Genomic DNA, 27,206 nt, shown 5'->3' on the forward strand with positions numbered 1-27,206 from the left:
TATGATATATATATATATATATATATATATATATATATGTGTGTGTGTGTGTGTGTGTGTGTGTATGTAGGCCTACAGGCTTTAATAAAATTTAAAAAAATTACACAAAAAAACCCCAAACTTTTTTGCTTCTTATTTAGTATATTTAGTATTTTTATAACACACAGTGTATTGTAAATGGGTCTGTGTAAATGAAAACATGCAGCTGTCTTTATATTTTAGAAAGCGTTGCTCATAAACGGGATCATCCTCAATATTTTAAAAACAACTATAGCCTATTTTAACTACGATATGGAAATCAGAAATTATTTTGAAAATTCATTTCAGTATCAGAATCAGTAGCTGTAATTTTCAAAATCATTAAGTACAAAAATGGCTTCATTTCGAGTCGTATAAGTGAGTCAAATGCTGATTCATTAGCTGCTGTAACCGATTTAGTGAGTTTGTTGAGTTCGTGAATGACTCATCAAACTCATTTGAACCGGTATAGCCTGCTTGGAAGTTCGTGAATCTATGATTCATTAAAAGAACCTTCATTAAGAGTCACTCGCGCGTGATTCGGGCTACGTGTTGAGCGTTTTTTCTTTTTCAAGCAGCTTGCTAAGACAACTCAATATAGAGGTGCCTTCCTGCAATTATTTTGCGTTAAACAATCTTTTGGTATTCACAATAAAATCAGGATAGAAACACTTGGGTAAGATGATTCCTTTTGCTGATCAGCAGCTCCAGTTTTAAAAAAAAAACTCGTTTCAAAACGGAAATGCTTTTTTATTTCAGTGAAACACAAAAGTTAACATTTTTCAAGAATACTTTGCTTTATAACAACAGTTCGTTGAGACTATGCTTGACACACTCAAAATAGGACTAGAAAGCACTATAAAATGTAAAAATAGTCCAGAACACTCGAAACATGGCCCGCATTTTATGGACGTTTTAAATTATTTTGATTTTTGGAGCTGGTGATATATATATATACTAGATCCTAATGAACTGGCAAATTACAGACCCATTTCAAATCTTCCGTTTATGTCTAAAATTTTAGAAAATGTTGTGTCTGCTCAATTGTGCTCCTTCTTGCAAAAAAAAAAAAAGATCTCTATGAAGAATTTCAGTCAGGTTTCAGGCTCCACCATAGCACAGAAACTGCACGTTCATCGTCTGTTTGATTACGCCATTAACTGAATTTTACTGTACATTTCTGCCATATATACATCAATTTGACATAGTCACCACTGACAAGCTACTACTAAATATATTGTAGAAACTTAATTTTCTGTAAAGCTGCTTTGCAACGATTTGTATCATGAAAAGCGCTATACAAATAAACTTGAATTGAATTGAATATATGAACTGCTGTCGAAGATTTTCATATCGCTTATTTTCACAACAGAATTAACAGAATAACAGAATTAGAATTTTTAGGTGAACTATCCCAGCTAACAAGGAACGTTGTCAGAACCTCGGGCAATTACTAACATTCTGGCAAAGTTCTCACAAAGTTATGAACAAACATTCTTCCAGTAATGTTAATAGAATTTTCATGAACATGCAGGCTTTTGCATCTGAACTCTTCATATGTTGTCTGTTTTAATTTTTTCTGAATTTATAATTTATTACAAACATAAAACATTATCAATTTAATCTTTTATGTAATCAGATGTAATCAAATGAAAATGTAACCATTCCTTTTAATTTTAACAAAGTGCTGTACAGCAGAGGTTTAGCCTACTGTAAAAATTAAAACATGGAATAAAAATAGTTAGATTATTCCTGTAAAAATAAAGTTTTGTTAATTTCATTACTACTACTTCTACTTTGAGAACATTCTACACTCTACTGTACAATCCTAATATATTTGTCACAATTTCAAGTTAAACCGAACTCTTATTTTGACGGGCGGTTGAGAAGACCTTTGAGTTTCTGTGTATACAGTATATAAAATGTTTTTTGTCAAATAAAACCCTGAAAATCTCATGAAGTGACTCTCAGAGCAGTTCTGGAGATGTTATGTAGCTATTTATGTCCTCATATAGTGAGAAAGGATCCACTGAAAACATTGTGAGCGTCACAGGCTAGTTTGCATCATTCATGCACACATAGACACGCAGAACATGCAGGATTCGTATTCAAATAGTCTTTTTGCGGTTTAATACTCACAGACACTAGTCCATATCGCGATTTGATTAAGTAGGCTACTGACCCGTTCGATTTATTTCTTAATCCAAATTTCGTGACATTCCATGTTATACAGTAGCTTAATTTCCATTTTGACTGGATTCTGCGATCCGTGTTTTGCGCATTGCGGAAATCATAACGCCCTAAATTTATTTCGCGGACCCCACTTTGAGAACCCCAGGTTTTTTAGAGAACATTCAAGTAACATTCCCATAATGTTTGCAAAGTTATAAAGTTCTCTTAATGTTGTCTTTAATGTTCACATAATGACATAACCATAGAAAGAAAGAAAGAGAAAGAAAGAAAGAAAGAAAGAAAGGGGAAAATACATGTAAAAATTAAAAAAGGACCTTTTGAACATTCAAAGAACATTCAGAAATAACATTTTCATGAGAATTTTAGCAAAACGTTCTTAGAACATATTTTAGTTAGCTGGAATTCCTTTAATAGCCTACACAATATTGAAAACAATCTTAAACATTTTTACTAGTTCACAGGTAAATTCATCTTGTTTTATGTATGTTTTGATTTTTTCATACTAACATAATAAAATTACTAAGTGAGTAGGAAGGGATTTTTCTGTCATATACTGTAATATGCCAAAAAATAAAATTAAATATAAAACCTCACCATAGGAAGGTCAAGGTATTTTAACTCCATCAGCATCACTATGGGAAAAAGTCTCTCCTCTCTCCTGTAACGTTTCTTTTCTGTTTCTTAACATTGTTATAGTGGCTGCCTGCTATTTTTTTCCAAAACAAGCCAGAGACAGTGACACAGTGTTCACTCTTGATTACGATCTTCCTCGTTGCAGTCATTTCATATATGTCCTGTTTCCCTGTTTCTGAGCCATCACAGATTGCTGCCCAGTAGCTATCGGCGAGGCTCTGGTGCCCATATTCCCCCATGACAAAACAGCCCGTGCCCACTGCTGATTCAGCTGCCCGGCGAAAGGAGACACAGATCATCCCTCCCAGCACAGACACACCTCACCTTACCGAACACAGCCTCCGTCCATACTTCAGTTTCAATGAAGCCAATGTAAGTTTATCACTAGAAAGAGCTTAACTTAGAGTCTAGAAATAACTGTTGTCATAAAACCTGTTAATTTGATATTTAAAGGCATCTGTGCACAATATCAGATGAAGAAAAATGAGTTCCCACACTATCTGAAAAACATCTCTGTGGGTTTGAATTAACGTTAAGCATCTAACGAAGCCTTGCAAAGCAAAAAGGTGGTGTCGCTCTCCTTTCCAATTAGCCGTCTGTGCGACTTCTTGGCACATTAGTTTCCTCGCTGCAGCTCAGACAGTTCCGGTGGCTTCTGCAGAACTTGGATTGGCTTGTGTGTGTGTGTGTGTGTGTGTGTGTTCAGAGCAATCTGTTTGCGACTAGCAAGGAATAAAAAATTCCCACTTTAAGGACTCAAGGTCAGGGCCAATTAACTTCTTAAAGGTTCTTCAAAATCCCATCATTGAATTACAGATTTAAAATGACAAGATTTACATTTCAAGGTTTTGGAATAATACTTTTTCCAGAGATTAGTTTCAGTGCTGTACGTTTTAAATCTGACCACAGTAACATAGGAGTAGGAGACATATTTGGTTCAGTTTTTACTTTTTTATATTGCATCTTTACAAATGGCATCATTAACTTTATATACATTAAACATTTACATACAAATACAAAATTAGACATTTATAGCTGGATCTCTAAAATAAAAAAGACAATATATGGCAAGAAAACAATGCTAAGGTTGATATTGTTAATTTTATACAATATATGATAAACTAGATTCCTCTGTCTGAGCGCCCACATAAAAACAGAAAAATATTAGCAAAAAAGGGTATATTTTGATTTTAGAAAACACAATGCATCGATTCAAAGATTTTTGTCAAATAAAACCATTTTTGGTGTGTCAAAGTGAAAACAAATCAGACATAGATTTTACCGAGAAAGCTGTTTTTGTTAGCTTTGATTGTAAGCCAATCCAGATCTACAAAGTACATTTATTAGTGAACATTAGATTGAAAATAAATAAAACGCATGCATGTTTTGCTGCAGATTTCATTTGGGGAAATGACGAAAACTGTTTAAGCCTTTTTTTTCACAAAATGTAACACTTTTCAAAACACATTTGTCTTACATAGAGTAACATTACACATTATAATAAATAATATTCTTCCAAAGACGACAAAGGAAAGATGAGAGAAACAATTTTTTCGGACTATAAATGTATAAATAAGAAGACAAAAATGTATAAATAAACATCTATAACAATAAGCATCTTCCACGTGTCTGTGGAAAATAAATAAAGAGTACACGTATGTACAATATGAACACGACTCTGTGCTTAAATGGAGTCCAGCTGCTGACGGTGGTTTATCCAATCAGTAACAGAGATACACGGCTATAATCCGTGTAATCTTCATCGTCCTCCTCTTCATCCGTCTCTTCAGAGAGCGCTACGGAGGAATATAGTAGCTGTTGCATTAGTATAAAACACAGCAGCATTCAGGCACAGAGTCTTACTGCATCTTTCTCCCAAAGCATCTCTAACTGATGCTTTGCAATTCACACAAGGTTGTGGGATCACAGCTCAGAGAGGAAAGAGAGGGTAGGATTGAGTTTCTCTGTGGAATGGCGCTTTACCTCTGTCTTTTATTAGCGGAGACAGTTTCTTGTATTTGTCAAGTCACTGTACAAAATAAAATAAAATCAAGCAAAGAGACACTACGTAATCCCTTCTTATAAACAAAAATATCGCTGTTTGGAAGATGATTTGTCAATACCACACACAGACTCGGGCTGGTGAAAGATGGTTCTACTTTAGGGCATTACCAACTGATCTCTGAACCATCTAAACATGTTCCTACTAAACATAAAATCACATTTTTCCCACATGAGATTTGTTATGTCCCACAAGTGATATTCTCTAGAAACATGTTACGTGAAGAAAGTCCTCTCTTCTTGAGGAATATGTGGCTTTTTTCATTCAAAATACTTAGAAAACGGTTAGAAAATTTATTTTTTCACATTACGCAAAATGGACATAACAAACTGACAGTGAAAAAATGGAGTTTCCCTTTATTACACAGACGATAGACAAAGGTGTTAGAGATGTTAGCTGGGGTCAGAAATGAATGTCCGCAGACAATATTAGTCTCTCGGAATTGATTTTCTGGGCATATAAAACACAGCATACTGACCATTTCAAAAACTGCAATTAAAATATGTGTCAGAAATATATCTATATTTTAAAATAGACATTTAAAAAAAAGTTCTGCCCCGTATTTTTATATTTCCAGGGCATTTTTGTCTCTTTTGCACTGGTGAACTTCTGACCGTGCACCATAATGGCACCAGGATCGCTTTTCTTTGTCCATAACACGCATCTGTATCAGGATCATCACAGAGCCGGTCAGCCTGCCATAGGCAAAAACAGCAAGATGATTAACAAACAGAGCACGCTAAGTGAAGTTACGTCCCTATGTACTTTCCACATGACACCGTCAGTCACGTTTCTGTCTCCGATGCACAGAGAGTGTAACCAAATCAGAGGAGCAGCATGTTCAAAACTGTCTCGCATCCCAAACGGAAATCCTTCCAGGCTTGACCTCAAAGATTTTGGCTTAACACCTCATCAATAGATGAGCATCTGCACTGTCCCGGACACGTCTAATGTCTCATCGCCACTGAGTTAAAACACAAAGTCTTTGCGAGAGGAAATTCTCTCTCCGACAGTCCTCGTGTTCCTTGTGGGGGCAATGGGAGGGGCGAGAAAGAGGGGTGTTTTCGGCAGGGGGAGGGAATGTGGGACATGGGTGCAGCCAGGTTTAGCATCCTCTACTTACAGTTGCAGGAGCCTGAGTGTTTGACTTCCAGGACGAGACCCAAGGAGCAGGCAGCCTGCCTCATGGCACACTCGTTCGGGTAGGTGGCGTTGTCGCTGGCGCAGACGCTGTCACCCGGACGACTCTCGGGACAGGTGTCCTCGCATATCACACAGCGCCCCCGTCCCGTCTTCTTGTCCCAGAGACACTTTCGTCCCTCCCGGCATTTGATGTCTTCACAGGATCTGGCATCTGAGGACGATGCGGAGTAGACAAAGAAAATGAGAAGTGACGTTTTCCGAAAGTATGATTTCACTTTATGTAAAACTGTTAATTGTAATCTTATTTCACTCAGTGTGGTTCGAGGAGGTATTAAATAACGCAGAAAAGCAGCAACAGTCAAAGCAACCCATGTGAAACATGAATGTGTTATTGCAACAGAAAACAGAGTAATGAGAACCACATGTTTAAGAGAGGATTGTGCAAGCACAAGATTTTGTCTTATTCTCACCTATGCATTTCCCCTCGTAGGCGACTCCAATGGACCGTCCCATTATGCACGTGGCCCTTCGGATATGGCAGCCACTGGCGTACACAATCCCATCGTTCCCGCACAGGTACTGCTCCGGTGAGGTCACCTCAGGGCAAAGCCGGTTGCAGGTCACACAGTAGGCGTTGTTGGTCTGGTCCAGTACACACGTTGAGCTTCCAGGACAGCGCACATCATAGCACGACTCTGTAGGAAAATAATAATCCATCAATGCTGGCAGCTTCTGTGGTTAACCTCTTACACCTGGTTACATGCCACTGATTTGAAACTAGCTTTATATTTTGTCAATGCATAAAAGTATTTTGCATTTAGTCTCTCTATATATATTGTGGTAGGCATACTATTTTTACTGAAAAGACATGAAATTATGCATGTTTGTTCAATTACTAGCAAGTTATCATTCAGTTCCTTTTAATACAAATTTCAGATTTGAGAATTGAGGCTTCATTTTAGCCTTAAAATTCAACGTGAAACAGCATTCACAACCATTTTACTTCTGAAATGTGGTGTATTTCTGAGTGAAAAAGGATATTTAGTAAAAATTTTGGTCGGAACTTAAAGGGGTCATATGATGCGATTTCAATTTTTCCTTTCTCTTTGGAGTGTTACAAGCTCTTGGTGCATAAAGAAGATCTGTAAAGTCGCAAAGACTAAAGTCTCAAATCCAAAGAGATATTCTTTATAAAAGGTAAGAGTCAACCACACCTACCTAAAACGGCTCGTTCTAACACACCCCACATGTCTACGTCACGATGTGAGAAGATTTGCATAACGCCGAAACAATAATGTACAGTATGTGGAAAATAATGTGTTTTTTGAACCTTAAACCGCATAAACACATTTCATTACACCAAATACACAAAATAATGTTCTTTTTAGCAACATCATATGACCCCTTTAAATTTCCCATATCCATTGGGAATTGATTGGGTCATAAAAAGTGGGTGCCACATAACAGAATGCAACTTAAAATGCTAGTTTGCTAAAACAATTCCTACATGAACCAATCAGATTGCATGGCCTGCATGATGTCACTAGAACAAAAAGTTGCTTTAGAGGCAGAGCAGGTTATTATTTTGTGATGACCATTTTCTTTATGTAATGTGACGTATTTATAGTGTGTTACATAACCAAATGTAATTTTAAAAAGCAAGTTTGTTAAAACAATTCCTATGTTATCCAATAAATCATGTGGTCTAGGTGATGTCACTGGAATAAAAAGTTGTTTCAGAGCCGAAGCAAGCTATTATATTTTAAATATTTAAGATTGCAAAGACATTTTTTTCTTTGCAAGAATGTACACTGATAATATGGAAGCAATTAAGCAAGTAAATTTTGATTTCATTTTGACTTTGAACAGGGTTTAAGTGACCGTACTTTTGCATTTTCCCTGGTACTGTGCAGTCAGGTCAGGGTGTCTCTTGCACTTGGCCCTAAGGAGGGCACACTCGTTCCGGTACGTTTTCCCATCGGAGCCACACACAGGCCCTTTAAAAGTGACATTGGAGCAGTCTGGGGCACACACGCAGCGGGGCTTATTCCGCTTGTTCATTTTGCACCGCTTTCCAGGACCACAGTCCACATTATCACAAGTCTCTGTAGAATCAATAAAGAAGGTCATTAATTGACATATCAGTTCTGGACAGACAAATGATGACACTGTATTTATTCAAATTATAGATACCATACTCATACGTCCGTAAAATGTCTGAAATCTTCTTAGGCTAACAATTCAATTTAAACCATTTAGCCGCTTCCAGATAATTTCCAGTCATCCAAATGATGAAATCACTCTTATGTGGTACCTTTACAAGGTATGCAGTTTGGAGCACCACCATTGAAGATCAGCCACCGGAAGAGTGTATTATTGGGTACATCCTCTTCGGTCCACGCTGTGCCCAGGCGACCACTTCTACAACAGTCTTCCCGACTCATCCCAGACATGTACAGAACTTGGCATCTCCCGTTCTTGCCCTGCTGAAGCCAGCAGTTGCCAGCTGGAAAGGGTTACTTTATTATGTGCTGAATACTATTCTGCTCATTTATCACTCATACCAGGCATGTAATTGAATGTAACCAATTAGTGCCAAGCAGGGCCATAACTACTTTGGACATTGAGGGGGACATGTTGGATTTTTTTTTACCTTACATGTCTTAAATTCCTACCTTTGGTCCCTTCAGTACTGAATATCTGGTTACATCTTTAGTGCCAAGTTACATTATGACTATAAAATAACCACGGATTTTGCTGGATGCAGGTAAAAGATCAAACAAACATTTGAAAATGATTTTAATGGTATTTTTAAAGGAACTCGTGTTTCAATTCCAAATGTTCAAAGAGTCTTTCTGGCATCTGAATCCACTCAGACTCTTAAGAAACACTATATTGTGGTTGTGCAAGCGTTTTTGTGCATTGCACGGCAACATGCTCAACCGTTTAGACATAATACCATTATAAACATAATAAATTATTAAAATACCACAATTCCTATTGCACAAAGTTTAACATAACATCTGAAAATATGAATCATTTCAAGATCAGACAGGAAGTGCATTTCCAACGAGTATCTACTATAAATTCCTATAGGTGTCTTGAAAACAAGTTCACATAATTTTTCTTAGTTTTTACGCACGGGAAGCGCCAGCGCGCAACCGCACCATTCAAGCTCCTCAAGTCCAGATCAATGCAAGAATGGCTTTAACACTGCACAATATCCCTCATTCTGACTTTCAGACTGCACGCGAAGAATAAATGTCACTTTACCTTGTACTTTCTGCTGTTCCATCAAGTGCGCGAACCATATGAGAAGCGCGATCACGCCCTGGCGGAGCTGCGGTAACTGTAGCATCCTCAGAAAAAGTGGAGACGCGCGTTGGAGACAGACGGACTACAGACGGACAGATGTTCTTCCGATGCTTCGCACTCAGGACTGTCATACAAACGGAATCCGTCTCGCTTTTTAAATCTATATGGGGTCTCGAGTTGGATGCCTGCGGTGGGCGGTCTTCATACTTCATAGGGGGGTGGGGAGAGCATTGTAATAGTTTGCCCACCGACATTTATCAGGTGATATTTGGAAGTCTAGAAACTTTCTCCCCTCAAGAGCAACATTATGATTCGGGGCTGAGTTTGGGGGGATTTCAAAGAGTTGGATAACAGCAGAAAAGTGATTTGGGGTCTGTTTGTGTTTAATGTGGAAAGAAGGCTGATTGTTAAAGCATAACAGCTTTTGATATAAATATTTTTCTTTTAACATATGCCAAACGTTGAGCTTGAACTCTATGAAACAGAAATCAGTTCTGCAGAATTGCAGAATAAATAGTTTATTTTGATGTGATAAAAAACAAAATATAATAAATAAAATGTAGCTAATATATGTTGGAGACGTGCTTAAAATAACAGGATCGAGTTTTATGCTTAATGCTGCACTGTTCTCGAAGTCTTGACACTACAAGGTCTCTGTAATAAAGATTTCAATGTTGATATTTCTACAAATATCCAGTTTACTGTTCAAAATCATGGTAACAGGGTTGACTATTTTAGATTGTACCAGCCAAAAATAATTAAACTAAGATGATGAAAAAGACAAGTTCACAAGGATGATTGCTGTTATTATGATGAATTTTGTTTCTTTTTTATATATATAAAAATGTAAGTTACATTGTTGTATTATACAGATAAGGGGAATTATAAGGTAACAGGGCCAATGCCTAACCTGGAATTTCATGTCTTTTTAATATATGTTTTAAACTTACCATTAAATCTACCATATAGATATAAAGAGCAAAGGGAATGAAAATATATTCCATTATTTGATATCAACATCATGAAGTACATTCAAAATACGTTACACCAAGGTTTCATGGTGTAATCATGTAATCCTTAAAAAAGTAACTGTAATCTGATTATGAGTATTTTAAAATGTAATATAATCCAGTTATAAGTACTCTGGGTAATCTGATTATGTAATCCAGATTACAGGTATTCCGTTACTATCCAGAACTGTATAAATAAATATAATGTAATATATATACATACACACACACACTATATTTATATATATTTACATTATATTTAATTATACAGTGCTGGATTGTAACTACTATAATATAATATGATTACTTAATAATTATATATATATATATATATATATATATATATATATGTGTGTGTGTGTGTGTGTGTTTTTCTAATGTACAAACACCATTTATTTGAAATTATTTGTAAAATTATAAATGTCTTAACTGTCACTTTTGATCAATTTAATGCAATGGCGTTTCACAGCAGTTTTATGGGATTATGCCTGCTAATTTACAATGAATTGCCTAATGCCACAAGTAACGTTTTCCACACAGCTATTTTCTTCTCTGCTGTCCCTTCTCACTTCAACTTCTATCTGTCTGTCTGCCCAAAAGAAATTCTCCTCACCTGCTAGAAGCCAAAAGTAAAGGAGGGATGAATGTCAATGTTAATAGCACCATACAGAGGTCAAGAGTCCGTTAAATAAAAATAAATGAATAAATAAATACATACATACAAAAACAAATGCCCCTGCTTGGTTATATATATTTATTGTACTTTTTAAATCTAAATTGATATGTAATTTGTTATATAAAATATAAAATGATAAATAATACATTTAAATGTATTTTATATCATATTTTAATTACTACTGTATATATATATATATATGCAATAATTATTTTACGTAATATATGCTATAAAATCTGTATAAATTATATCAAATAAACAAGTAAATAAATACAAACTGCACAGGAGAAGACTGTAAATCACTGTGCACTGTTTATCATATGTGTGTGTGTGTGTGTGTGTGTGTGTTTGTGAGAGAGTGAGAGAGAGAATAAATATTCATGCATTTTTGTTCATTCAAAATGCAAAATGTGCATATTTGCTAATACAGTTTTTACATAATGGACACAATGCATCCTTTTCATTCATCCTGTTGGCTTAAATTATTGTCTATCTAACAATAATGAGCTATTGGATTACTATAAACTGACAGTTTTTTTTCTACATTACTACACTCTTTATCATTAAAGCTGTATATACTCTACTGTACAGCAAACCAGACAATATGAATAGACAAAACATCATCTGCGTATGAACTATTTGAGTCCTCTGCTTTGAATAGATCCAGACACTTTTCCATCCATTTCAGTTGGGACGATATGTGTTAATCTTTTAAAGTTGCCTATTACTGTGAATCCTGATGGGTAATTATAGACTAAAGGATACGGTCATTCTAATAATAGTTGAGACAGTTGTTTGGTCCTCCCCAGGGTCAAACCTGTAAATATAGCACAACAAATCCTCCTTCAAAAAAAGCAATCAGGGTATTGCATTACACCCCGTCTACACTAGTGACGTGACGTGACAAACTCCCGTGAAGCTTCTGACGTTGTGCACGTGCAGTGTAGACGATGGCTTTAGTTTATCATGTTTGCACTTGCAGTTTAGATGAGGTGTTACATCCTTGATGCAAATACTTATTCATCAGACACTAGTACTGTACTTGCTACTAGTCACTATTACAATACTGATAAGTAACTATTCCATTACTTCTAGTAACACATTTTTGTAATTGAATTCTAAGTGTGGATTGTAGTACTATGCATAGATATATATACACAGATGCCTCATTAGTTGCTGTTTCTATTGGCTGCTATATGCAAGCCATCTGCCATATTGGAGCCAGTGTTGCCAAGTCTGTAGTTTTCCCGCGGAATTGGGCTACTTTCATACTGTTGCCACCAAGCGGGAACCTCTCTCTTGAAACCAACACGGAAGTGACTTAAACTGCAATTCATCAACTGGCCACTAGAGACTGGCTCCAAATGGGAGTCAATCCCATAGACCCCCCATGTTAAAATGCCCACATTTACAGCAGAAAAAAATATGTTTACAGCCTGGTACAAAAAGTGGTTTTGGTCTATATAGCTAATTTTGCCCTTCATGACAACTGTAAGAGGGGTGAATTTTTTTTAATATTATAACTCATCCGTTTAGATTATATTAAAGGCAGAGTAAGTGATTTTTCAAAAACACTTTAGAAAACTGATTCGGGCCGAATCGCAAAACAAACTTGTAGCCAATCAGCAATAACGGGCGTGTCTACTCGTGATGTGGAGGAGAGAGCTTTCAGTGCATGGGACGGACATTAGCCGAGCCGAGCGACAGAAAGATAGAGATGGCGGATAAAAAAACAAAAGAGGAAAACGTCTGCGGAAAGATAAGGCAAGAAGTAGGACCCGTGAAAATATCGGATCAGCTTTCCAGCGCTGGAGAGAACTCAAGGAGCGGAGGCCTGCAATCGGACGCCGAGGTTGCTTTGTTTCTTCTCAATAGGTGAGTAACACCGTGTCTACAACAGCTAAAGTCTGACTACACTGGACGCGATCAAACGACCGTTGAAAACCATTTGAAATTTGTGTCAGCACGTCATAAATAGAACCCGGCAGCAGTTTTCTGTCGGGATTTGTTGCGCCGCGCCGCTCACGTCCGTAGACACGGTGTAAAAATCCACTTGAGTGACAGGTGGATTGCCGCTGCTGTCACCACCGTCGAGCTAGGCGGGTGTGGTTTTAGCAACCAGCTCCACCCATGTCCCACCTCTTTGCCCATTTTTGATTATCCGAGAGTGCCGCGCGGTGACGCGCTGCCAAGATGGCGATGGCCGTCTCCACCCACTTTAGGCTTCAAAAATGCTCTTTAGAAACCTACGGGTGACATCACGGACACTACGTCCATGTTTTTTTTTTTACAGTCTATGGTTGCTACGGGTTGTTTTTTTACTCTGCGGGTTGAAGCGAACCACCCTGCCCCCCGGGAATGAGATTTCGACTGAGGAGGACCAGCCAAAATGTAATTTTGGAGCAATTTTGATAGCCAAAACCCCCTAAAAGTCTGTAATATTAAGTTTATACATATAAAAACACAAACCAACACATTCTCACCTGTTAAAGGTTAATCCATTTCTTACAACCAGAGCATCTTGGAAAACTCATTAGGTGCATCCCAAATTGCGTACTTATGCACTATTCTATGCTGTTTTGTTGGATAAACAGTGCGAGTAGTGCGTTCACACTGAAAATTCCAAAAAAGAAAAAGTGCACTTTAAATACCCAGATGATACACTTAAATAACCAAAAAAATGAAGTGTGGAATATTGGGCACGTCATGCACTCAACTGTTGCAGCTGTAATTACGTAGCGTAGGGGGAGGGGCTATCAGACTCCGATTATGAATGACAAAATAACCTTAAGTAATTCATACACTACATGGTTGAGTACATACTGCATAAATACATGTATTATAAGTGCATAGTGTATATTGCGTCATTTGGGACGCAGCTATTGATTTTTACTGTGAGTGACGATAGATTGACAGTTCCAAGATGGCGGATGCGTCAATGTGTCTGGAGCGGTCGAATGTGGCATCTGCCTATACATTTCTATGGTACTATGTATGTATTCCAGTTATAGACCTTAATTGGGTTAGATGCCATATTGAATTTAACATGGATGGAAATGAGGCTGTGAAGGAAACTGTCCTTACAATGGTACACAAAGGTCTCACAACTTTCAAAACTGTTTTATGGTCTACTTGTCTACTGAAAGACATTTAATCAGCTGAACAATCAGTATGTCGTTAAACAACAGTACAGTCAATTTAATGCACTCTATTTAACCTCACAGCCTCGATTTTATTCCTGTCAAAAATTAACATGGTGCTACCCTGACTAAGGTCTGTTCTAGTTTTACTAGTTACCATTTATTATGTACTAGTTTACATCCCTGCTGAAAAAGCAGTTAAAACCAGCCTAAACTGGTTGGCTGGTCTTAGCTGGTTTAAGCCTGAAGTAGCTGGTTTTAGCTGGCCAGCTAAAGAAGTGGTCAAAACCCCTCTAAAACCAGCCTGCTGCCCAGCTATGACCAAGCTGGATGACCTAAAACTAACTAACCAGCTAAGGCTGGTTTTAGCTGTTATTTTTAGTTATGCTTACAGTATCTGTCAGTAACATTTCTTATCTCGATTTACATTTGTTTTACATATACATATTATACTCACTGTCAGATTAATTAGTCTAGTAGTAGCCTAGTTAAAAACAAAGCAGTAGGCCTACCGATAACATAAAATAGATACTAGTTTTAAGAAATAAATGATTAATCGGCTTGCCAGACATAACTGAGGTGGACGCCTTTGCTCTCCTGTCCCTGTTGGAAAATTGGGAGAAATGCAGGACTCTGCAAGTGTCTCCTACCACACGTTGTTAATAACAATGACTGTGAAACGGGGCCATACGTTGCACAGCTGTGGTCTGTGGTTGCAGATGTCACTGGATTGATCGAATGCCACACAGAACGGTCTTACTGAACAAAAACAGCCATCGGCTGTTTAATAAAGGCGAAACGAGCTTTTGATCTGTTGTCTTTAATTTTTTTCTTGTATACTGATAGCTTTAATGGTTATATATGCGCATGAGGCCTTACACGAGTCTCCAAATATAGTAACCACCACGAAGAAAGTGTTTTATACCTTATATCTGGGGATATATTAGCTGTGAGGTTACTGAATGGCTCGGTTTGAAATGTGAATTTGGAGACATCTGTTGGGGAAGGGTGGGAATGCAGAGCTCATTTCAGGAAGGGTTCAATTATATCGCTGGTTTTAATGATCAAAGCTCAATGAAGACTTAATAGAAGAGAAGAAGTACGAATTTATAAAATGTAATTTTAAACGGTCACGAGGTTGATTGAGTCCCGGAATAAACAGAGCGTCGTGTGACGGTTTCCGCGAGTCAGGTGACCTGAAGCAAAACCAATTGGATTTGAGCTCCCAGGAAGACAAACTGACCCACGCGGCGAGGGCTTGAAGTTTGCATGCGTATACATGAATACCGAGGTAAGTCTGCTTTTGATATCGTTTATTCAATTATATTCTCTGATCATCCACCTGCAAGGCGAAAATACACAACGAATCACATGTGACGTAATCATTCATTGCATTCAGTGAACTTGAATGTTTTGGTAACGGTTTCAGTTGCAAACTGACCATATTATTCTAATAAATGTCTGCACGTTAAGCAGGTGTCGGTCCTGTACTTTGCAAAAAGTGCCGAATTAACGGGACTCAGAGCAGAGAGCATCACTGTTCCGTCAAACATATCATCTCTACAGCTGTGGCAGGATCTGGAGAGCAGACATCCCAGGTCAGTGATTATTTTAATAAACGTGACATTAATACTTTTGTAGGACGTTCAGATCAATGATATTTACACTGCAAGTCATCAACGCGGTAAAACTAGATTTATACTGCCACTCAGTCCACCAGTGTATTAATTTTTTTACATATAAGAAATGTCACATATTTTGACATACTAATTGTAGTAGTATAAATAATTTTTATTAATACATATTTTTGTTCTAATTTATATTATGTAATATATTTTTATGAAAATGTTCATGTTTTATATAATTTAATGTTTTATCAAGTTCATTGGAAAGATAATGTTTATGGCATATTTTATAAACTGTAACTTATTCATGTCGTTTAAAGATATTTGTTTCATGTAATAACTAGGGCTGCACGATAAATCGCATGCGATATTTAACGCGCATCTTATCAGTAAAACCGGTTAAAGCATATAAATAATGCTAAGAATAACAAATGATCTACAAATTACAACCTTTAACAACGTTATTTTCCAATATACTAGAACAGAGGTGGCCAAAAAATTTTAATACAAAGGATGAAAAATCAAGCTCAATTGAGGGCCATGGGCCAAAGGTATATTATATTAAAATGTAATAAATAAATAAACTGATATATAATAATTTTTTTTTTTTTATATTTACAATTATTTTTTAATCAGATTCATGTATATTGATAAAAAAAAAATAGAAATTAAGATATGCTTTAGTGTTTTTTTCTCTTTCCTCTTGTGGTATGGCATGGTCCATAAGTGCCCAAACCAGGGCCCACAGGCGAAATCAAAGGTCTTTGGCCCCTGGGCCCTGGTTTGGGCATTGCTGGACTAGAGCAATTCTTAATTTTTATTTTAATTTCTATTCGTTACATATAGTCATGTTTCATTCAGAAGATGTGTGTCCTGTTTGGCAGACTCTCTGTATTACGGGATCAGGTGGTTCTGGCCGTGCGTCAGGAGTACGTGCCTCTGGGAGAGCAGCCTTTGACCCTCAGAGACGGGGACGAGGTGGCAGTTATACCGCCCCTTAGTGGAGGCTAAAGAAATGACCAAGGTGGCCATCAAATCTGTTACCTGTCTGTCTGTCTTTTTTACTGTATTTTATTTTATATGTATATTATAATAATACATTATAAATATATAACAACAAGTATATTTTATATTTATTATATATAAAAAAAATTGAAATACTATGTTTTGTTTCTGTTCAGGTATGGCTGCAGATGGGGGTCAGGATCTAATAACACTCACTACTGACAAGCTTTCTGCTGATCGTGTTTCTGAATCTGTTACGTGTCCCTCCTGTGGTGCTGTATCTCTGTTTATTGGTCAGTCTTTGTTACGCTATATTTCCTTGCATCATTGCTTCTGTTTAGAGTTGGCTTTCTTAGTTTCATATTAGTTTTATATGTAATCTCCTTTTTTAGGGACTACCAGAGATAATTTTGAGGGGAAGAAAGTGATCCGGCTTGAATATGAGGCATACAGTCCAATGGCAGAGTCAGAGCTCAGGAAGATCTGCCGTGAGATCCGGACAAAGTGGCCCAGCGTCAGACATATTAACATACAGCATAGACTTGGGTGAGTCTCACAGTTTGTTCAGATAATGAGAGTTAAGTACTTGAAAGCCATAAAGTATATTTTCTGTTCTTTCCCACCGTGTCCACAGTGTGGTTCCTATAACAGAAGCAAGTGTTATAATTGGGATCTCATCACCACACAGAAGGGATTCCCTGGAGGCGGTGAAGTACTGCATCGACACACTCAAAGCTACTGTGCCAATCTGGAAGAAGGTGTGATTTCTGTATAACCCTAGAGAACATTTCATGAATACAGAAAAAAAGACCATTGAAAGCAGGTGCTTAAAAATGTCAACCTCAGGTCGTCAAATTAGATGTTTTATTTTCTTAGTCTTTATTTCTTTCTTACATTTTGTCCATAATGTGCCACATTTTAAAACCGATTTGTATGATTCTATTACTTTCTAGTAAGAAGCATCCAATAGACTTGGATAATACAACTAAAGATTAAATGTTGATAAAACAGCAAGACAAATGTTTTTTGGTAATTTTAGTTAAACTTACATTTGCAATAAATTATGGACGATATTTAATTCATCACCTTTCTTCAACTTGGTAACAGGGTTGAACGGTAAAGTTGATAAATGCAATCAACACTACAATTTTTGTAAAAAATGATAAAATGGATGAGTTTTGTTTGTCTTCCCATCATGTGTGATACTAGAACACGAAATGTTACTCTTACTCAATTTACAGGTAAAAATACAGGTAAGCATTTTAATCATTAGAATTAGTGAAATAACTATTATTAATACAACGATTTGAAAATAAATTCTGCATGTTGTCAGAATCATGACTTTGATATCGTGACTTGTGGTCATAATAACTGGATATTTGAAAAGGTCAAAATCTTTGAGGTGGGACAGACTCAAAAAAATGTGTCACCAGAAAAAGAATAGCCTACATTTTGTGTGTGTGATATAACTACTGCAATCTTGTAACTATTTTTATTGCTGAGTTGATTCCATTGGGAATTGGAGTCGACTCTGAAAAACCTGGAACCGAACGCACCTAGTACAACTCATGCACATGCGCTTTGAATTTTTTTGAACTAACTGGCCTGGGCCGCTGTTTCACAGTAGGGAAAGGAACAGAGGAGACAGAACAACAAACTAATGAAGACGGCAACAACAACAACAGACGCCCGCATTGACAAGAGCTTGTGTGGGGAGTTTAGAGAGAGCCTCAACTTTAGTTTAAGCGATTACAAAGACATTTTATCACTCAGAACTTTAGAGGAGAAATAGCACAGACACTGGGCAAGGATGACTCTTTCTGGTGCGCATGTGTCGAGTGCCTGTGTTCGCACACGCTATCAAATAGAGGATACTTTGAAAAGCTACATGTAAAGAAAAGTACACTTTGGTCCTGAGTCACAATAGTTAAAAAGCTCTAGTTGAATACTAACTACCTGAATGAATGGATGTGGTAATAAGACTGCATGTGCCAAAAAGATACACCAGCATTCAAGTCAAGCAGGGAAATAAAACATACGAGAGATGAATGGGCTTCGAATGCCAATGTTTCACTTGTCGCACTGAAATCAAATTGGCAATTTTTGAGAACCCAGTTTGCTCTTTCTAGCCTTTTTCTGGTTATTTGTGTCCGAGAAGGAAGCAATGACATTGCCAAATGAGTCTCAACAGATTTCTTAGGGTGTCTTGCTGTTTTCCTGCAGTTCCTGATCTTCTGCTCCATTCTCAGCCGCCGCGTTCATCATCGGTTGATACTTCCTCTTGAAGAATCCAAGCTGAACATAAACAATACATAGATTTTTAAAGGAAGACAATAACAAGATATAGACTGAATAAACATTAAAACAGCAAAATAAAGTACCTTCCAAAGCAATGCGACGGCAAGAGCCAATAACAACAGACCGCCGATTACACTCCCTATAATGACGCCCACTGGAACGTCCGCTTTAGCTCCAGACTTGCTCACTTGGACTTCAACCTGCAATGAAGTGTCCGCTCGTAAATTTAGCCTACATACGTAATGACCGCTGATCCCATACAGCAAAAAAAAATTTTTTCTAGCCAAAACATTTTAAATGTACGCGAAATATATGCTGTAAACAGTGAAGCTCAATGAAATATATTTTTGAAATTGAAAATATATGTAATTTTAATGTTCATATACCAAAATATATTTCAAAATGTATTTCAGTGCAAGAAAATACATTTCCACTCTTATCGTATAGCTTGCATTTAGGCTAAATGCAAATGTAGATAGAATAGCCTACTAGAGATCAAAACTAGATTTATAATGATTTAATTATATTTAATTTATTATATTCACCTTATTTTTCCCGTAAGAGCGAGCACGGCCATTTGTAAATTTAATGTGTCTGGCTTCCGGTGTCATCTGCTAACAGCTATTCTTAGCTGTACAAAACAGCTTACTTCCACATTGAAAAATAAGGTGGATTTAATTTTTATTTTGTAATTTTAATTATTTTTATTTGGAATATTGTAATATGTTCCTTGCGGATTTTTATTCAAATATGTTTTGTTCACGTGTTACAGACAAAAATAAAGTTTTTCTTCAAATGTGACATGAATGCAATTTCTTGGATTGAAATACATGGAAAGGAAAAAATATTTTGAAATATTATATATATAGTTTTAAAATATATTTAAAAAAATACATTGGCATAAAATATATTTATGTAAATACATTTGGAAACATTTTTTAAAAATTTGGCCAACAAAAATAAAGTTTTTCTTCAAATATGACGAATGCATTTTCTTGGATTGAAATATATGGAAAGGAAAACATATTTTGAAATATTGTGTGTGTGTGTGTGTGCGTTTTAAAATATATATTTTTAAAATACATTGGCATAAAACATTTATGTAAATACATTTTGAAACATTTTTTAAAAATTTGGCCAACAAAAATAAAGTTTTTCTTCAAATATGACATGAATGCATTTTCTTGGATTGAAATATATGGAAAGGAAAAAATATTTTGAAATATTGTGTGTGTGTGTGTGTCTTAAAATATATATATTTAAAAATACATTGGCATACAATATATTTATGTAAGTACATTTTTAAAAAAGTTGGCCATTTTTTAATATTTTAAAATATATCTAAAAATATATATGTACTATGTGTGTGTATGTATGTATATATATATATATATTTATTTTATTTTATTTATTTATTTTTGTATAGGATATGTCAAATATTTGAGGCAAAAAAAAAAAAAAAACACTTTCAAATGATCCTGCTGTGTTTTGACTGTACCTGCAGGTGTTTCTGTTTGATGAACATCAGCTCCGGTTGAGACGTCTCTATATCAGCTCTCACAGAGAGCACAGTGTACAGAAAATCAGCCTTGAATGAACAAACAAACACTGTTAACCCCAACATTAGCCCAGACTGATACAAGAAAAGCACTGAGATGAGTTTATTTACCATTGTAAAGGTACCTTTCCATATGTTTGTCGTTACATTGACATAATAATCATTCTTCTCCACCAGGTCCTTCAGGACGCATTGAATTGAGCGGCATGTGGCCGTTTTGCAGTTCTGTGGATGGTGAACAGATGATCAGTACGGATGGACATGAAGACATCCTGTTATTTGTAATCAGAGAGGGGATCAATCATCATGCAAATCAACAACTTCATCTAGATCTAATTAAAAACATTATTACACAAATAATTATTACTGGGTTTCATACTTCATTCATTAGGACTTCCTTTGTGTGTCACGATCAATAACAAAAGCAAATGTTTTTCACATTCTTGGATTTCAGGAATTTTTAAGATGAAATTCAACAAGAACTGACCAGTTCATCTGTTCCTCTGAAACTCTCCTCTGTGAATCGGACTGGATAAGGTTTTTCAATGATCTTAAACGGGTCGATCAGATGACTGCCTGCACAATGGATTTTTTCAGCCTGTTTGCGGGAAATATCATGTCAAATAATTTCCACATGCACAGACATGCGTTCGCTCATGATTAAGATGGATTGTGTGTAAAAATGTGAGGTTTGTTGATTATGGATCCTCACAGGTGAGGTTTTAATGCTGGTTATGTAGAGGAGAGGATTCCCTGCTCTAGTGCTGTTGGGCAGCGAGACAGTGAGGTAAACCAGGCTGACTGGGACCGTTCCTGGAGAAACCTGGAGAAATAAATACACTCACATCAGCACTACCCTCAACTTCATTTTCAAAGCAAACCAACAGATGGTGGTAGTGAACAGCCTGAAGGATTCATCCGTTTCACTACCGCATGAACTCACCTTTAAATTAAAGTTAAAATCTGGGCCGATGTCCTTGTAATTCCTCACTGTGGTTGTGAAACTGCTATCTTTTTCAAGTAAATAAGCATCTATGTTTGATTCTCTGAAGAAATTAAAATATAATAAAGACATTAAGAGAGGACTTTTAGTCAAACATTACGATGGGTTAAGTAGGATATCAAGTAGAGACAGTGTTGGGGAAAGTTACTAAAGTTATGCATTACAATATTGCATTACTCCATAAAAAAGCTTAAAACTATAAGTAAGTATGGTTTTATTTAGCTTATAACAAAAAAACACAACTAACTGTGTTACTTAGTTACTTTTTTATGGCAAGTAATGTATTACATTAATTTTGCGTTACTTTCTGTCACCTGAGCTGGGCTTGCCCCCCCCCCCCATTTTTGGCAACTGTAAAGGCCCTTTAACAAAAATTGAAATGAATAAGCCTCAGGCTGAAGGAAGTGGGAACAGGAGAAGTGTCAGTGAATAAATGGAAAAGCAAAGTAACTTGCGTTACTTATTTGAAAAAGTAACTGATATTTTCTTGTAAATTTAAAAGTAATGTGTTACTTTACTAGTTACATGAAAAAGTAATCTGATTACGTAACTCGCGTTACTTGTTATACGTTACCCCCAACACTGAGCAGAAACACACACACACACACTTTTAAAAAGTGGTTTTAAAAGTGATTAATAAGAAACTATTTCTGATATAATTCTCATATTAATTACAAAGTTATTAAGGATATTTACAAGTTTGCACAAGCAATGTTCCCATGATTCCCACACGTTCTAAACAATTAATTTGACCCAAATAATTTTGAGGTCGGTAATTTATATTAAAGTTTTTGAATTCCTGTGATGCGCAGCTGAATTTTCAGCATCATTACTCCAGTCCTCAGTGTCACATGATCCTTCAGAAATCATTCTAATATGATTTGCTGCTCAATAAACTTTTTTTTTCTTATTTTCATTATTTCTTGTCATTATCAAGATTTTGCGGCTTAATATTTTTGTTGAAACTGTGATAATTTGTATTTTTTTTCAGGATTCTTTGATGAATAGAAAGTTCAAAAACAGCATTTATTTCATTTGTCTATTGATTCAAACATTATAAATGTCTTTAACTATCACTTTTGATCAATTTAATGCATCCTTGTTGAACAACAACAACAACAAAAGCTATGTAGATGGCAGAATGCAGCAACCGACCAATCAGAATGAAGTATTGTTTCACGTCTGACCTGCTGAGGATGATCTCAGAGTTGTATTGGACAGGAATGGAGACAGACATCTTATTATCAGCGGGAGTTTCCTCGGTGCTGTCACTGCAGTGCAAATGAACCAATGAAACAATGATTAACAGAATAATCTCCTCACACATGACTAAACCTGTGGATCACAGACAGTCAGATGTTTGCAATTCTCTAAATTGCTTTTGTAAAAAAGCATCTGCACAGCGATGAAACGAAACCATAAAAGTTGTTGAAAAATGAATTGGGTAAAACAGTTTACCTTAAAGCTTCAAAGACAACATTGGCATCTTTTTGAAGCTGATTCAAGTTAAAGTCAAAGTTGACCACAAATGTAACCTGTGAAAAACATACAAAACCATTACAAACATATCAGTCAGATACAGACATTAGTGCTCATCAGTGCCTGTCTCACCGATTGGTCCGTCCTCAGCGCTGGATAACTCACTTGGCAGATGAGTGTGTCTGATTCTTTCATCAGAGTGCACTTCACCTCTGCTCCTTCAGTCTGCAAAATCAGATTGAATAAGCAGAAAATAGCTGGTTTTGAACACAAGAATGTGTGCGTGCCATGTAAGTAAAATATGCATATTATATTGCACTTCAATTACAATTAGAATCTTCTACACTCTTAAAAATAAAGGTGCTTCAGGTTCTCTACAGTGACGCCATAGAAGAACCATTTCTGGTTCCACAAAGAACGATTCAAAGGTTTTTTAAAGAACCATCTCTTTCTAACCTTTTTATAATCTGAAGAACCTTCTTTCGCCACAAAGAACCTTTTGTGAAACAGAAAGGTTCTTCAGATGTTAAAGGTTCTTTATGGAACCATTTAGACAAAAAGGTTCTTCTATGGCATCGTGAAGCACCTTTATTTTTAAGAGTGTATATATGGAAGTGTGAGTGAGATTATTTAAGGATAGAGGAGTTGTCGAGTCATAGCCCACTGCCCAGATCCTGCCCAGTTTTGTACAGCTGATTTTAAGAAGAATATAAGTGATTAATTGTTTGCATTAGTTGTGAAGTACCTGTGGTGTAACAGAAGCGTAGAATAGGTTACTGGAGTAGCTGGCCGACACTCGTGCATTGTACGCATTTTCCTTCCTGTTCATCACGGTCACAGTGAAGGAGAGTCTTCTCTTGTTCTGGCTGACCACCAGTTGAGTTTTGCTAGAAATAATTAAAAAAAATACTTACATACCAGTTACATATACTTGCATTTTTACATAAGAGATTTAAATGGATGTGTTGCCAAAAGTTTTGCAAAAGAAATAGACACTCGCCAACACACTGAATTTTACATTTCCTAATAAGAGATGACTGATTAGTATTTTTGTCCTGTTTAAGTCATATGCTTGAGGGAATCTTACCCGAGTGTCTCTTCACTCTGCACAGTCAGTACCAAGTCACTGAAGCAAACGTCATCTTGACCACAGTCCTTTGAGAACGGGATCTGGACCAAACCAAACCACAATGAGGATTTAGGAACAGTTTCCTGGACATTATTCTGTATTCTCCTATTCTTAATGGACTAAGTCAGGTTTTTTTAAACTGGTGTCCAAGGCAGACCATGGAAACTTTGAGAGATTAAAAAAAGTATTTTAATAGTAAGAAGTTTTATAGATACATACATTGGATATAGAAAAGAATCACCCCCCTTTAAAATAATCACATTTTGTTGCTTTGCAGCCTGAAATGAAGACGGACAGAGTTTTTGTTTTATTCAACTGTACTCAGTGCAACTTATAACATCCAAGTGAAAGATGTAACACCAACATGTTCAAAATGTTCAACATGTTCATCTCTCTTTCCTTGTGATGTACACTACCGGTCAAAAGTTTGGGATCAGAACGATTATTAATGTTTTTTACAGGCGTTTCTTATGCTCATCAAGGCTGCATTTATTTGATCAAAAATACAGGAACATTGTGTAATATTATTATGATGTAAAATAACGTTTTTCTATTTTAATATACATTAAAATGTAATTTATTCCTGTGATGCGCAGCTGAATTTTCAGCATCATTGAAGGATCATGTGACACTTTGTGAAATGTGTCACATGATCATGATCATGTGAAATTCAGCTTTGCATCACAGAAATAAATTATATTTGAAAGGATATTAAAATAGAAACCATTATTTTATATTGTAATAACATTTTGCAAGATTACTGTTTTTTTCTGTATTTTTGATCAAATAAATGCAGCCTTGATGAGCATAAGAGACTTCTTTAAAAAACATTACAAGTCTTACTGATCCCAAACTTTTGAGCGGTAGTGTATGTACTGAAATAATTTATTTGTGTTGTATCTTTTTTAAATTTGTATATTTCTAGAGAGTTTTTCTTGTCTAAAATGTTTTTTTTGTTTGTTTTTTTTTCCGAAAAAAATTGCTTTGGAATAATATTTTTATTAAAAATGCTATGCAAATAGCATTTTTAACTCGAAATTAAATTTAGTTTATATTCAAATTCATTAAATAAACAATAAATGGGATATCATAAACATAAATTAAAATAACAATAAATATATATATAATCTTTTTTTAATGTTTAATAACCAAATATAAACAAATTCTAAAATTATATATATATATATATATTTTTTTTTTAAAATTTTTTTTGGCCATCATTGTTTGAAAGTTCCTGACATAGTTGATGTAATTGCTTAGATTAATTGCATTTTTTCTTAACACGTCCTTCACAGTAAACCACAGGCACTTAAAACTCCGAAATTTGCTTCTTGCAACACTCACAAAAAACTCCCATGCAGTAGGACTGAAGATGTCCAGAACGGGGTTGGCGTCTGCATGGCTGACAACTATGTCCACACGCAAAGCAATCGGGTTGACGAGGTCAGGGGTCTCCTGCACATACACGTCATGCTCTTCACATAAGTCCTGCGCAGAGACGCTCATGTCTTTCTGGATGACTCGATCCAAGTTGCTGAAGTGACCTCTAGGGCTGACCCGAGACGACTGTAGGTCGGCATCCAGGGTCAAGTTGTACCTGATATCTGTTTTTATATAAAAGAAAGTTCAAATGTATCACTTCCTCAAACCATATGTGTCCATCTCCTAAAAAAATAAGACCCAGACCAGAATCAGTATCCTTACCCACTGGCCCCAGTGGATTTGCTGGTTTAAATGTTGCGCTGAAACACACTTTAGCCTTGAAGCAGGACACCTGCCTCCCGCTATAGCGACACGGTTTACTCAGGATACTGATCTTGTCAGGGGTGAAGGAAACCTTGGCCGTGACCACTGCAACTCCTCTACTCCTAAAACCATATGAGAGAGTTCAAGAATGCATCAATTAAAACACAACCCTTCAATTGATTTATGGCTTTTGGAGCAAACAGAAGAGTCCCACAGAAAGCTGGTGCTTAGAGGATTGCTGAGGTGAAAAATGGGATTCCAGAGGACAGCTGGAGCGATCATTTCCCTGGCCACAAACACATCTACATATCCCACCATGACTGAGGCCGTCTCTGCAGCTGTTCTGCACTTAACTCAGTTGGTGAAAGTGGGATGTTAATGAAGTATTACAAATTAACATGGTATAATGTTACATGGGACGATCTAATCGAGCTGTTTTACACCCCCTCAAAGTATGAAAATCAATTGGTGAAATGAAGACTGATGTGTTCAAATTCTCACCAGAGTTGGACCACTTTCCCAAAAGCCCCCACCACGACATCTGGGATAGAGTCTCCGTTCATATCTCCGCTGCCGTCCAGAGAGCGGCCAAAGAACTTCAACGCTGGGTCCAGTTTCGTTGCAACAATTTTCTGAATTTGTAAGAATTTTCTGAATTTGGACATTTACAGATATGTTTAATGTGTGTTGAGGACTCCATGACGTTTGGTTCTACCTGTGAGCTCTGCTTTCTGATGGTTTTTCTGTCTCCATTGTAGATGTAAACGGCACCTTGGCCATTGCCTTCCAGCGGAGCACCAACCACCACGTCACTGAAGCCGTCCAGGTTTAGATCGGGGACGACAGTGATGGCCGTCCCAAACCGAGCATTTTTCTGAGAACCCTCCAAGAAACCCTGGTTACTCAAGATACCCTATTAAAAATAAATAAATAAATAAAAACAGAATATGTTAGTACTACTAACATACAGACTTTAAACGGTTTATAAAATACATTTCAATCATGACAACTCTCTGAAGATTTTAGCATGGTGATGAATATGACAATGTTAATGTATTTGGTCTTGGCGGAACAGATCTGCTACGCTGCTGCTGAATTGCTGCTGCTGTTGATTATTGCTGTAGTTGCAGATTATTGCTGCTGCTGCAAGCAAGTACAGGAACTTGCTACTGC

The 27,206-nt window shown here is 36.4% G+C and overlaps 3 protein-coding genes across 4 annotated transcripts in view; 1 reads left to right on the forward strand and 2 right to left on the reverse strand.

Moving 5' to 3' along the window:
- Positions 1-4,479: 4,479 nt before the first annotated feature.
- On the reverse strand, positions 4,480-9,505 carry LOC107713293 (follistatin-A-like). 2 transcript variants are annotated; one of them, XM_016518753.1, is made up of 6 exons: positions 9,323-9,505; positions 8,364-8,555; positions 7,936-8,154; positions 6,520-6,744; positions 6,030-6,260; positions 4,480-4,640 (listed from the first exon to the last, which is right to left on the reverse strand). In XM_016518753.1, exons 1-6 carry the CDS (start codon positions 9,405-9,407, stop codon positions 4,558-4,560), a joined length of 1,035 nt encoding a protein of 344 aa, XP_016374239.1. In that variant the 5' UTR covers positions 9,408-9,505; the 3' UTR covers positions 4,480-4,557. The 2 variants fall into 2 exon arrangements, with proteins under 2 accessions (XP_016374239.1, XP_016374240.1); XM_016518754.1 differs by lacking the exon at positions 4,480-4,640 and having other exon boundaries at positions 5,242-6,260.
- Positions 9,506-15,367: 5,862 nt separating this feature from the next.
- mocs2 (molybdenum cofactor synthesis 2) lies at positions 15,368-17,079 on the forward strand. Its single transcript, XM_016518818.1, has 4 exons — positions 15,368-15,481; positions 15,667-15,788; positions 16,700-16,839; positions 16,997-17,079. Exons 1-3 carry the CDS (start codon positions 15,470-15,472, stop codon positions 16,824-16,826), a joined length of 261 nt encoding a protein of 86 aa, XP_016374304.1. The 5' UTR covers positions 15,368-15,469; the 3' UTR covers positions 16,827-16,839; positions 16,997-17,079.
- Positions 17,080-18,272: 1,193 nt separating this feature from the next.
- LOC107713338 (integrin alpha-2-like) overlaps positions 18,273-27,206 on the reverse strand; it is a 27,309-nt gene continuing 18,375 nt past the window's right edge. The window contains exons 14-29 of the mRNA XM_016518819.1: positions 26,749-26,946; positions 26,535-26,665; positions 25,992-26,155; positions 25,632-25,891; positions 24,246-24,328; positions 23,904-24,045; positions 23,291-23,383; positions 23,138-23,214; positions 22,867-22,950; positions 21,620-21,722; positions 21,389-21,499; positions 21,164-21,274; positions 20,788-20,901; positions 20,617-20,706; positions 19,202-19,318; positions 18,273-19,115 (exon numbers count right to left, since the gene is read on the reverse strand). Of these exons, the coding sequence (XP_016374305.1) occupies positions 19,017-19,115; positions 19,202-19,318; positions 20,617-20,706; positions 20,788-20,901; positions 21,164-21,274; positions 21,389-21,499; positions 21,620-21,722; positions 22,867-22,950; positions 23,138-23,214; positions 23,291-23,383; positions 23,904-24,045; positions 24,246-24,328; positions 25,632-25,891; positions 25,992-26,155; positions 26,535-26,665; positions 26,749-26,946 (1,977 nt within the window). The 3' untranslated portion in view covers positions 18,273-19,016. The remainder of the gene's footprint in view (positions 19,116-19,201; positions 19,319-20,616; positions 20,707-20,787; positions 20,902-21,163; positions 21,275-21,388; positions 21,500-21,619; positions 21,723-22,866; positions 22,951-23,137; positions 23,215-23,290; positions 23,384-23,903; positions 24,046-24,245; positions 24,329-25,631; positions 25,892-25,991; positions 26,156-26,534; positions 26,666-26,748; positions 26,947-27,206) is intronic.

This window comes from Sinocyclocheilus rhinocerous, unplaced genomic scaffold (genome assembly GCF_001515625.1).
Source record: "Sinocyclocheilus rhinocerous isolate Xijiao unplaced genomic scaffold, SAMN03320098_v1.1 scaffold688, whole genome shotgun sequence".
In the NCBI taxonomy this organism is placed as follows: domain Eukaryota; kingdom Metazoa; phylum Chordata; class Actinopteri; order Cypriniformes; family Cyprinidae; genus Sinocyclocheilus; species Sinocyclocheilus rhinocerous.